This window comes from Syngnathus floridae, chromosome 11 (genome assembly GCF_059516105.1).
Source record: "Syngnathus floridae isolate MCC-2025c chromosome 11, RoL_Sflo_1.0, whole genome shotgun sequence".
Taxonomy (NCBI): Eukaryota; Metazoa; Chordata; class Actinopteri; order Syngnathiformes; family Syngnathidae; genus Syngnathus; species Syngnathus floridae.
Genome location: NC_142423.1, coordinates 7,882,816 through 7,896,073, shown reverse-complemented (window position 1 = coordinate 7,896,073; position 13,258 = coordinate 7,882,816). Strand labels below are relative to the sequence as shown.

Sequence of the window (13,258 nt, the reverse complement as noted above, 5' to 3'; positions counted from 1 at the left end):
TGTTATATAGATAGCGCAAAAAAAAAAGATAGGTCAATGGTGTTTTGAGATACGAATAACCCAAGTTGAGTTTTTCAAGATTTAGCTGTTGTTATGTTGAATTTTTTGCTTTGACTTGCAAGCAAAAGTTTAAGCCACGAATGGAGTATGGTGGCAGTGATTTCATGTTATCTTAATACAATCACAATAGCAACACTTCAGCATGGAGGATTTTTTTCCTCCATCCTTAGTTTAGTCTGACACGCTTGAAAGCCCCTCCTTCCCTGGGATTAGCAGCCTCCGTGCCTTAATAGTATGGAGAAATGCCATTAGCCATCTTTAAACGGCATGTTGGGGGCGGTGCATAGTAGACTGCACAGCATGAGAGAAAGTGCTGCCTTTGAGACCAAATTCAGGGCGAACATAAGCGTTCATCTCCATCCACTTCTTTGTGAGATTTTTAAATTCCCTATGTTAGGTATTTAGTTGAATTAAGAGTCATGATGATGTGGGAATACGTAAACACACATACACACACTCACACACACACCTCCCGCCGTGCATGCATCTTGCCACTTGCAGTAGTGACGCTGATGATGCTGGCGTGCAGAGGAGGACCAATGACAGAGCAGGATGCTGAGGGAGGCTGCTCGGCTGAATGGAGGCGACGGGATGCCGTCCGTGTAGCAGCACAAGAGAGGAATTGACATCGAAGGAGGTGAGTGTCTTTCTGCACGTTAATTCCACCCTAATCGTTTCTCTTGAAATCACTCGCACGGTCCGTGAAGTATCATTTTTTTGATCTTCTCGTGTGCGGGTTGAAGGGACACTAGCTCGGACCCAGCCGGCCATTGATCACTAGATAGCGGACGATTTGCGTCCCAACGCCGTGTTCAATGAATAGAGCAGCGATGGTGTTTTTTTTTTTTTTTCAAAGAAAGGTTTCATTTGGTGCATGTCTCATGTCAAGGTGGTGCGTTCAGGGGCTCGACGCGCACCACGCCGGGACCATCAAACATGGAGGCCCACTGAGCTGTCAGTGGGTTCGTGCTCCTTCTGCTGCATCACATGCAATTCACTTGGTGCAACATTCACATATTTTTATCTGTGGTGTTAGTGCGAGATATTTAACATGACATTATTCATTCAATTCCATCCCTTTGATTCTCATATTTTAAAAGAAAGTAAGGTGGGAGGGGGTGAATGGGATCCATTTGGGGCGTTTGAGGCTCAGTAGTAGAATACATGATGAGGAGGCTTGATGTTGCAGCACACTCCAAGGGATTGGCGCTACTTCTCGTGTGAAGTGATTCTTATCAACCCACATTGAGGGCTAATTTTAGAAAACTGTCCTTCTTTGTCTGCTTGAGACTCTGACCTCAAATGGAGCGCGCCATTGTCTCCTTTCGACCACTTGTCTCCCCTCCCTCGTTGCTGCTGTTTCATTTGAACACCGGCGATGTGGCAAAATGTCAGAATGGTGCCCACCTTTATGCAAAAAGTCCTTGCAGACACTCAGCAGTGAAATGTTTTAGTATGTCATCCGTGTCCTCTTCGCTACAATGCTCAATAAATTGCCAGAGATGATTTCTGCATGTGGCCCTAGCTTGATCTATTGTTGAATCATTATTTTAGCCAACCTTTATTTGGTCCAATTGAGATTTATCAAAAAAACACATGAATCATAAGGTGTTGATTATACCCATGCCAATTTGTTTTGTGAATTGGGTAAATATTTTTTTTTAATTTGCGGTTCCATGCTAATTTTCCTTTGAAATATTCTTTGACACAATTATCTGATTAAGATCAATCTAAATACATATGACTTGACTTATACAGTAGTTGTTTGGTTTTGCAGCACCATTCAACAAAGCGTCATTAGCTGTCTGCTTGCAAGCCTAAGCTCTACTTTTGTTCAAATGTTTCTGTGTTGGAACTTCATTTGGCTAACTGAACGTTGAATTATGATGTAAAAAAAAAATCATTCACATAAACCGCGGTTTTCTTATTCACCTACAGTTTGTGCATTAGTGTTATGAAAACAAAGTAATGAATTTTAATAGGGACACTGTTAACCATTTTATTTCAATGACACTTAAAGACAAGGCACATTATGAGCTTCATTTTTTATTTCTGGCTAGGAATTTGTAGTTCATTCAAGGTGGGGACAGTTTTGTCTGCACAGCCAATTTGTCTTGAGCTGTTGAAAGCTGACCAGTGAAGATAAGCGCAGCTTGTTGTGTAGGCCCAAGTGTGTTAAATTGGAATTTAATTTACCAGCTGCATCTCAGCAGGACTCCACTGCATGCGCGGAAGAATTTTACGATGGAGAAATTTGGATTGTCTAGCTCAGTTTTGGAGAAAGGAGTGTCCTCTCTGACCTCCTGGCCTCAAAAATGACCTTGCAAATGTCTTGCTTGGTGGAGATCTGATGTTAACTTATCAGCCCTCCAAAAAACCCCGGCAACAAATCAAGGACAAGCATGAATTAAAAGGCTTTCATCACGTCGTCTTTTGCCCCGTCCGTCAGATTTGGTAAACGACGTCCGGCGACAGAGGTGCTTAATCTCTGTTAGCCTACACGTCATCACCATGGAAACTGGGCCTGAGCAGTAAGTGCCACCAGAGAGAAAGTATGGATGCTTGAGTCCATTTTTGTGATGTGTATCTCGTGGATTCATCACCACTCGGTGAAGTATTAGTGATAATCCAATATGTGTTTTTTAGGGCCAATACCGATTATGAGTAGTCAAGGAGATGGATAATATTTGCAGTGTTAAAACTGCTAGCAAGATTTGAATGTAGCCTCACTTCACTCGCTAGCGATCGTAGGAAAGCATCAGCAAAGATAACGAGCTGACGCAAGCCACATCTATTCCGTTGTTCTTTAATGGAATGGCTTTATTTACCGTAGACACCTGTTCCATAGCGCAAACGCTGATTTAGCTAGTGCAAGGCTCACTGTGCATGTTTGCATTCTGAAGTTGGCTGTGACCACTCCCACAGTTTTGCAGCCCTCCTTCTGGCAGATCCCCCAACTTGCACTTATCTGTAAAATTTAGAATTTTTTTTGCAAAATGGTGCCCTGAACGTTATCGCAGGGAGCACAGGCAAGCGAGGCGATCGCCTAGGGCGCCATCTGGTGGAAAGGATACCAAATTGCTGTTTAAAAAAAAAAAACGCTTTTCATCTACATTTGATATGCATTGAATTTTCTCCTAAATAAGAAAAAATGTGAAATTTAAAGATATTTATGTATATTTGCAAAACTCTGTTTGGATGTCCTCCTGGCGCTCTCCTCACCTCCACCTCACCTGATCAAGTAGGCTGCTCTTTTGTTTACATTGCAAGATGAGTGTGGCATCATGGGTAGTTGTATTGCACACAAAACGTCGTTGTGCTATTATTGACATTGTCAATGCGTTTTTATGACGAAAAGCCAGTCCAAATTGTAAGGGGCTGCTTTCAGAAAACGCAGAAAGGAAAAGGAGGAAAACGAGCGCAAAGTAGAGGTATGTCGAGCGCTAAAGAATATAATATTGCGTGCTTGTTGATTTTTTTTATTTGGACATTTGGCAAAGGTCAGGTAAATGCAGCTACCGCCATCTCCTTATGCAATACGCATGCATGAAATAAATTTAAGATAGATAACGTGGAAGGTGAAGTTTAGAATATCACGATATGTTCATAATCCTTTCAAACATTTGGTTGGAACTGAGAATTCCCGGGGTCACTACTCTTGTGACTGTAGCATCTGCAGAGAAGCTTTTCCAATTTTAAGTTGATTAAAAATGGTTTGAGGTCGACAATGTCATAAGAGCGCCTTAGAGCAATTATGAGCATCAAACGGGACATATTTCACATGATGAAACTATAGATGCCTTTGCTGCATGAGATGTGAGAAGTTTTAAATGTGAACATTTTGGAGAAATGATTAGTTTTGGCTTGCTTTTTTAAAAAGTTGGTCGTCTTAAAATTAAAACGATAAAGTATGAATATACCCGTTTTTTTGGGGTTTTTTTTTTTGCATGTCGCTTCTGAATCCTCTCAGCTGCCTGAGGCTCCTTTGCACTACCAGTCTTCGGCCCAGTTATTTTCTTAGGTGGATATTCCGCCATAGTTTCAGCAAGTCTCCTGAAACCCAACTGCACACATTGCAGATGACAAAACAAACATGTCTTGCATTTATTAATTGCTTAGATAGCCGCAGCCTGTTGTGTGATAAGAAATTAGTGCATCCAGGGCTTTGATTCGTCTATTAATTTTGTGCTCGTAAAGCTCTTCGGACTGTATTAGGAGCCTTAAGTGGATTTTTGCCTTGTATACAGTCAGCGGCCGCTTCAGTGTGCACACCTGCACAAGCTAATGAGATCTAGTGCCATTACACATAAAATTAGTTGGATGTTTTTAGAAAAGCATTGTATTAACAATCTTTATTGTAGCTGTAATGTGCACTTTTGTACAACTGCACCGCATCACCTCACTAAGAGGTTTTGTTTAAGATTTTTCATTTACATGGAAGGAGGGCAATATTTGTAAATTATTACAGCTATTCCTTATAAAATAGAAATTTTATGGCTGAAAATATAATGAAACTGTTCCCATCAGTGCAATTTAATCAAAGTGATGATCCCTGCAAAGGCAAACTGTTTGATGCAGCTTTTCTATTCTATTAAAATGTGTCAGGCATTTTCTTCTTCATCTTATGCATTCACTTTTAAAAAATGTGACTCATCACCTGACAAATCCAACATGTTTTTTTTTTGCTCCTTTTCCAGGCGCCTTGCAGTTGTTCCCTCCGAGTTTGACGTGCTCCACCTCCCAAGAAAGCCACCCATGTGCGGTTCAGCGAACCTGTGCAGTATCATCGCAGTGTGCCCCCGTTAAGGACCCCCCTGGTGGCCGCGCGGCCGACTCACGGGACATGTACGGCAGTGCCAGAGCTGTAGGTCACTTAGAGAGCAGCCCCGCACGCTCCCCGCGCCTGCCTCGGTCCCCCAGACTGGGCCATCGGAGGGCCAACAGCGGGGGCGGGAGCGGCGCGGGGGGCAAGACGCTCTCCATGGAGAACATTCAGTCTCTCAACGCTGCCTACGCCACTTCGGGGCCCATGTACCTGAGCGACCACGAGGGCGTGGGCTCCACGGCCACGTACCCCAAAGGCACCACCACTCTGGGTCGGGCCACCAGCCGGGCCATGTACGGGGGCCGCGTCACAGCCATGGGCAGTAGTCCCAACATCGCTTCAGTGGGACTGCCCCATGCTGACCTTCTGTCTTACAGTGACCTGGGCTCCATCTCCATGCTGCACGCCCACCACCACCACCACCACCAGGGGGTGCCCTCCGCCCTGCTGAGGCAGGCGGTGCGGAGCAGTGGGGGGGAACTGCTGGAGATGCAGGCCCAGTTCAGGGATATGCAGAGGGAGAACGAGATGCTGCGCAGGGAGCTGGACCTGAAGGACAGTAAGCTGGGCTCGTCCACCAACAGCATCAAGAGCTTCTGGAGCCCGGAGCTGAAGAAGGAGCGCATCATGAGGAAGGAGGAGGCGGCGCGCACGTCTATCCTGAAGGAGCAGATGAGAGTCACTCATGAGGAGAACCAGGTAAGACCCGGTTGCCCGGCTTTCATTATTCACTGCAGCGAGAGATCCGTGGTGGTCTTTTGTCCTTCAAGGTTTTATCACGTTCTATGTTTTCAAGACCTTTCTGGGAAGAGTTACTCATTTAGCAACATTAATTCCTTGTTAATGCAGAATATATTTATTAAAGTGCAATTGGCTATCCTCAGTGTGTGGGATTGTAGACACAGCCCAGTTAAGTCAACTTCTGACAAGAGTGGGCACCTCGCTCAGCTTCCCGTCTTTTAATTCCTCTGATCATCTGTCCGCCTCCGCCGCAAAAAGTTCTTCTTTTACTAAATGCATAAAATCGCCCAAAGCGCAGATGTCTTTTATTTGCTTATATACTTGTTTCTAAAAAAAGTAAAGTCATTACCGACTGAACATAATGTAGCTTCCAATTTCCAGTCCGCCTTGAGTCATGCTCATTTTCTAGCTTGTCATCTTCATCTCATTATGCAAATTGCTAATAAAATGTAGCCAGAAGAAGCGTAGAAGCTAGGTTGGCATTTTGCTTTTTGGAATAATCCAATGTGTTCCAGAGTGTGGCATGAGGCAACTACATGCTCAAGGCAAATAAACGGTGTTACCTTTATTGCTCTTGTCCATTTTACGATCACCCAAAGCAGCAGACGCAGAGGATTGGGTGGATGCAACGTTGACTTTCAAACCAAAACGTCTGTTGCTTCAGCCTCGTCGACGTCTCTGAGTTTTAAAGAGACGGCGGCTTTTATTCTCGCTCACGCTTTGATGGTTTCACCTGCTGCAGATCCCTCGACAAAAGCTACAGGGACGTTCCTTGTGCACGTTTACCATTGTTCAAGTCCATTAAGCGCTCAGTGTGGATCATTTTAGATATGTATAACTTGGTTGCATGTATTTCATCCAGTAGAATATAAAAAGGTGCGCATTTTGGACTTCCTGCTAGATTCAGACCATTTCTCGCTCTCTGTGTTATCTCAAATGCTGCACTCAATTATGTTCACAGGCAGATGTAGCTGGCTGCCATAATTGCTCTTTTTTATCTTGATTTCTGGGCTTTTTAAAATGTGTGGCCAGACCTTGCCGACAGAATGACTTTAACCAGAGGTGTCAAACTCAGTCGCCAATATGACTACGTTATCTTATACACGGTATAGACGACACAACAAACTGATGAATAACTAGTTTTGAAATCAGAGACTAGTAAAAATGGTTCAAATATTTTAAAAAGATTGCTAGCAATATCTCTATTTTTTTCAAGTGAAGACAATTTGTAGTTGATGCACAATTTGTCTTGGCGGGCCACATAAAATGAGGTGTCAGGCCGTATCTGGCCCCCGGGCCTTGCGTTTGATACTTGTGACTTAAACAATAATGACCATTGTAAATCTGATTTCACATCTTCTATCAGGAAATTTTAAAATGTAAAGCTGCCTCTATTCAACTTATATGACTCAATTCAATTCCACTGAGGAAAACAGAAACCTAATTAATTTAGTTACTACCATGTTCCAATTTGCTGATTTACTGATTTATTGGAAGAAGGTAATTAAAACAAGAAAGTCAGTGGTGTCATAAAATCTCGCACAGCGCTGTATGCGTTACGCCACATCTCTCACAGCAGGTGCTTCGGGCGTTTGCGAGCTCGAGCAAATATCATCCATCTGCTTAATAAGACGAGGGAATAAGGGCCCGTGTTTACCACGTCCAAACAGCACAATTGTCTTCGAGTCGTTCAGGCGGCTGCAACAACACACGACTGTTTGACTTCAGCACATTTTCCTGAGCCGCTGAAGCTGGACACAATCTGCTGGCAGCTAAGATGTGAGCTGGAGCCGGTTCCGTCTGACTGAGTCACGACGAGCAGTGACGCTCACACAGCCAGCCAGCCAGCCCTTATCAACATGCGGCCCAAAATGGAGGCTGAGCTTCATACGTCGCGACACACAACATGTTTGTGTGTCGTGTGTTCTTCAGGCTAAGAAATTAAAAGAGTAGAATTCATCATTAGACCTGTTCCATCTTTTTGGAACCCAGTTTTAAATTACGCGCTGTCTTCAATATGGTATTATACATTTTAAGATTCTGTATTAATATAATAACTTGTGTTTATTTGTTTGAAGATTGGAGTTAGGTCATATCAAGTCAAATAAAAAACAGGATATGTCCCCAAAACCGGACCGAGATGATAAATAGTATATGATAAATTGGAACTTCAAAATAATTACGTCCCAGATTTCATTTATTTGATTTAAATGAATTTAGTGAGCTGTGACTCAACAGTTTGGCTCCGCATGAGCGATGCACTCGCCCACGCTTACTAACACGTAAACGCTTCATGTTTGTTAGGGCCACCTGGGTAACCGACTCAGTGTGGACCTCTTTGTACCACATTGTGAGGCCACCTGTCCAATTCAACCCTACAATAAATTCCCAGCGTACACCAATGGCACCTTCTGACAAACATGAATCAAAATTTGTCGGTGAGCAGAATCATGTCAGGTCCTCCAACAATATGTTTCTCTATGTTTGTGTAGGCAAGACGGGCTTACAAGGTGTTACCGACTGAGGTGGCATTAAAAAAGAGAAAACCTAGCACACAAGCAAAAAGGCGAGGCTTTTTTTTTCTCACGACCACGACAATATCGGAGGAGTCTTGCCTGACACAGGAAGTGGTACACTCTTGTAATTGATGGGTGGGTCAGTCTTTCTCAACCACAGTGGAATTATGCAAATGGCCTCATTGACTGCACTAAGCACTTTAGCTCCAAGACGGAAGGTTATTGATCAGAATAGAACATGAGATGAAGAGGAAGCCAAGATACTGGACTGACTTGCTGAGAGGGGAGATTTATCACTGTTTTGTCATGATTGATTAACCAATCAAAATTGGAATATAATTTGCATTATCATTCCTTATTGAAACGTTTTAAAATCGTCATGATGTCAAAGACTACATGGGAAATGACATGAAATGGAGGCTATGACAGCAGTGGATGGATTGTGGTCATGACTCACGCTTGGAGTCTGGCCACAATCGTGGTACGTGGCTGCAGCTTCTCACTCAGGAGCAGCCTTTATGTTTTATTCCAAAAGAAACACTGTCGCCTAGTGGTCACTACCAGTATTGTGTTGGAGTGAATACAGAGGGTACACACAAGATATGGATTTTCAAAAAGTATGTATTGGGTTAAACGTTTAGTATACATTCAGAGGATTTTTTAAGGATGCAATAAAAAAAAAAACGATTAAAAATGTCTGCCTTCACAATTGCAATTTACTGTGATCTTCTGATTTAACAAAACATTTATTGTTTAAAGAAGAAAGAACATCTTGCACAGGTCAGACATACCTAATGAGATGCCTGATGAGAATAATTTACAATCTTCTTAAATAAGCCTGACAAAGTCCACTGACATAAGAAGACGTGCGTATCTAAATAGAAGAGCTGATGAGGGCAACAAAGACGATCATTTGACACAACAGCAGAGCTAACCTGGCCTAAACCGACATGGACACAGATGACGGGAAGTTGACACAAACGCCATGAAATACATTTCAGGCCAAAGCGGCAACCTAAACACAACTTAGCGACTGTGACGGCTTGTCTCGTCATCTAATTCACTTCCGCTTATTCACATATTAAATGTGCTGCAATAATTTTTCAGAATATTATTTGTGACTCTCAACTCTCTCCAGAAAGGTCAACAGATTCTTATTTTATCAGAAGGAATCTTGTGATTAAAAATGTGGAGTGGCTGCCAAGTGGCTTGTTTTCCTCAGATGGGTCAGGTTTATGTTGCTCATCCGTCTCTGTTACGTCACGCTCTTACACTGACTGTTTTACCATACATTTGTGTTTTTTTTTTCTGTTCATTCTGCCCATGCTGTGCAGCTGCTGGATGCCAGGAGAACAAAGGTTTGTCCCTATGTTTGCACCAAACGTGGCGTGCACAACATAGAGTCACCTTCAGTGTGATGTGTACTTGCAGCAACCTGGCAATCCCTTTTCACCTTTTCTCCTAATGTGAGCACCAAGAAGAAATTAAAATGATTCCCTTGATGGACACCGATAGCATTTGAGTCATGCTGCCCCAAATATACTCCTATCGATGGTGTGAAGTTGTTTCTTTCACTCCAAATGTGTCTTTCCCCGTGTAGCACCACAACCGAAAAGGCCCGATTACTGCGTCGGTGTATTTGTGTCGTCGGAGTATTTATTAGAACTATTTTTACTAACATTTTTTTAAACCATATAATTTCTAATACTGCTTTCGTTTTTTTGTTTGGTTTTAACATCGAAAAAATTCTGTGTACAGTATTGGATTTTCCACAGTTGTTTACCTTTCACCAGTAGAGGATGCTAACGGACATGATCCTTGACTTTAGACCTTTAAGTCTGGTGGCAAGGTACTGTTTTGAAACATTTAAAAAAAATAATAATTTACCACATTGAAAATCTTAACTCTGAATTTTAAGATGACCTGGAAAACGATTTTCAGTTTGAGAAATTCAATATTGTACACTGAACTTTTTGATAATGAAGTTTAGTGTTAGTAATTCAAACTGATGGCACGGGTGTATTTAAAGTTTTTGGACATACAGATCTTGCTCATTAAAATGTACATGGACTAAATGCTTTATATGGTGCAGTGCAATTCTACACCCCGGATCCTATTGTAAGCAATATCATTGAATAAATATTAATATTATTATGACATTATTGAATAGGTGCAGTATTCTGCCAAATCTTAAATCTTGCTGTTTCGAGTTTTTATTTGTGACTCTAAGTAAAATGAGTCGAATTGCTCAATGCAATATTTTTATGTTTTCTATTTTTTATTCTGTCAGGGCAAATAGATATGAAATAGAATATGGATTTAATGGGATTCTGTATCCATGCTTTTGGAGCTCTCCTGTTGATCAGTCTGGTGTCACTTGACTTTCTAAGTTGAGGTCTTTGATAACACTGTTAGTTTGTCAAGAAGGTAAGAGCTGCTCCTCATGTTTGTCCATCCACGGTTGCTCCACTTTAAAAGCATTCTCTCCAACATTTCAGAAGTGTTTGTCACCCTCCCGTCTGTTGTAAACACTTGTCCTCCTTCCAACATGTGAGCCTGTGTGTGTCTGAACCTCATCAGCATCTCCAGATGACCATCCAGGCTCTCCAGGACGAGCTGCGCACACAACGCGACCTCAACCACTTGCTGCAGCAGGAGAGTGGCAACCGCTCCGGCGCCGAGCACTTCACCACCATCGAGCTGACCGAGGAGAACTTCCGCCGGCTGCAGGCCGAGCACGACCGGCAGGCCAAGGAACTCTTCCTGCTGAGGAAAACCCTGGAGGAGATGGAACTGAGGATCGAGACGCAGAAGCAGACGCTGGGAGCCAGAGACGAGTCCATAAAGAAGCTGCTGGAGATGCTGCAGAGTAAAGGGCTGCCCTCGGGGCCCGGCAGGGTGTCTGACGAGGAGGAGCAGGAGAGGAACAGGCGCATTGCTGAGGCTGAGGCTCAGCTGGGACACCTGGAGGTCATTCTGGACCAGAAGGAGAAGGAAAACATTCATCTGCGAGAGGTATGCTGTCGCTGAATTCATCAGATCAAGTAGTGTGTCCTATTTCTTGCTAAAAAAAAAAATCTTGTTTCCTTCTCTAAGGAGCTGCACCGAAGAAATCAGCTGCACCAGGATCCGAGCAAAACCAAGGCCCTGCAAACCATCATAGAGATGAAAGTAAGTACGACTTCCAGCCTTGCTTACTCATCTGCTTACTGTCCAAGTGTAGGCTCACACTGATGTGTTTTTATGAAAATCAATTGTTGTTCTTGTGATACTTTGCTGAGTCAACACACTGGCAGAGTTCACGAGAATTGTGTGATAAACAAGCGCGTGTGTTTACGTGCGTGTGTGTCAGCGTGCATACGGCTGCTCCAAAGCAAGCTGTGTCAACATCAAAATTCAATAACACCTTTCAAATTTCATGCTTGCACAAGTGTGCACTCATAAACAACAACTAAAGGAAAGTAATTACTGCAGATGAGCAATTTGTAAAGAAAGTACAATTTGTTTTGTTCACAAAATCACACGATATGCATGTTTGGAAACAACAAGAATTTGAGTTGAATGTAACATTTTGGATTTTTGGATTTATATGAAAAGAGAAGCGAATTTTGCATGTTCTCTGCCCCCTCCAGCCCATATTCCAAAAACATGCACGCATCGGTTTAAATCTAAAAAGTAAAAAAGTTTATTTCTTGTTCAGCAGTTTTATATTTTAAGATAGGCCTTGGGAAAAAAATATTATGTGGTTATTTTGTGGTATGCTTCAAAGCCTTGTTGTTGCTGGGTTAGGGTAACTGATGTTTTATGCATGCATTGAAAAATATATGCTCAAAAGTGAAATCTTTTAAAAACATACATATTGCATGCATGTTTGTGTTTTGTTCATATTGAAAATAGCAGTTTTCTCATGAATCTGGTTAGGAACTGCTATGAGCCCCTCCCCCCCACCCCACCCCATCATCATCCAAGTGACCTCCTCAGAGACCACGCCCACAAATTGTGCACATTTTATTATACTCGACATAAATCTATGATTGGAATACAGTGTAGCTACATCAGATAAGTATGTGAGCTGTGCTCCAAACCAGCAAATAGATCTGCTCCGATCCGGAGACTGGATCTGACAAGCGGAGAAATTCAGGCCACGCAGCGACTGAATCTCCAAAGACGCCAGCAGCCTCACTGCAGAGGCCTGACATCACTTCCTTAAAATAAATCATGACATCACCGCTGAGCAGACACGGCCGAACCCCCGCCCCACCCCTTCGCCTCGGATGGCGCGGCCGTCACGTGGTACGCAAATTCTGATATCCTCGTCGATTAGCGCGGCGAGCTCGGGGAAGACCCGCCTCCTCTCGCTCTCGTGTGCAGGAAGACCCCACGCCGCTCCCCTCCTCTTACCTCCCCCGTTGCCTCTCCATTGCTGTGATGCTGATGGAAGCGCCAATAATCCTCCCTCCCCTTCTCCCTCACGCCCTCGCCGAGCTGAGAGCGTGTAGCCTGCCTGCTGCTGCTGCCATGGAAACAGGTGTGGTTGTTTATGACAGCGAGAGGCCAGCATGCAAGCGCACCGAGCCAAAGAGAGACGGAGAAAACGTTTAGCGAGCAAATGGATGCCCCAAGATCATGACATGTGGACGGAATAAAATCGCTCGCTCTTGAAGGTACGACGACTTAGTTGATGGACGTCGGCTTGAGGTGAGCTGTAACGTGCATGGGAGTCTTCACTTTGCTCCGGTGAGGATTCATTGCAGCTGTTCCTCCTCAATGGTTTTAGTGATAAGTTCATAAGTTCAAGCCACTTGGATGAAAGGAAGTGACCAAAAGAGCAGCGACGCGAGAGCACCGACGGACCTTGGCTAATGCTACGTTGTATTATTTATTCAAAAAGCTGAGGTGCACTCACAGTCGCAGTCCTGAGCTCGGAATCTACAAGCAGCAAAATCTGCAGTGTGTTACTTTTCTTTTTTATTCCGCCGCACGATTCTCTCCCGTCTGCTTGTGCTGAATGTTTGCGCAACGTTTCCCCCAACGGTGATTCGTCCTCTGAGCTGTAGCAGCCTGAGCTTTGCAGATCTGTGACAGATGCAGAGAACTTCTGTTTTCCTCTCGTTGT

General features: G+C 43.5%; 1 protein-coding gene across 2 annotated transcripts in view; it reads left to right on the top strand.

Moving 5' to 3' along the window:
- Positions 1-552: 552 nt before the first annotated feature.
- Positions 553-13,258, top strand: part of erc2 (ELKS/RAB6-interacting/CAST family member 2) — a 25,673-nt gene continuing 12,967 nt past the window's right edge. Inside the window, exons 1-5 of one of the 2 annotated variants that reach the window (XM_088390942.1) lie at positions 553-697; positions 4,758-5,584; positions 9,477-9,500; positions 10,723-11,157; positions 11,239-11,313. In XM_088390942.1, coding sequence (XP_088247068.1) covers positions 4,904-5,584; positions 9,477-9,500; positions 10,723-11,157; positions 11,239-11,313 — 1,215 coding nt within the window. In that variant the 5' untranslated portion in view covers positions 553-697; positions 4,758-4,903. Of the gene's footprint in view, positions 698-3,353; positions 3,492-4,757; positions 5,585-9,476; positions 9,501-10,722; positions 11,158-11,238; positions 11,314-13,258 lie in introns of those variants that run through there. The other variant, XM_088390941.1, reaches the window with a different exon arrangement.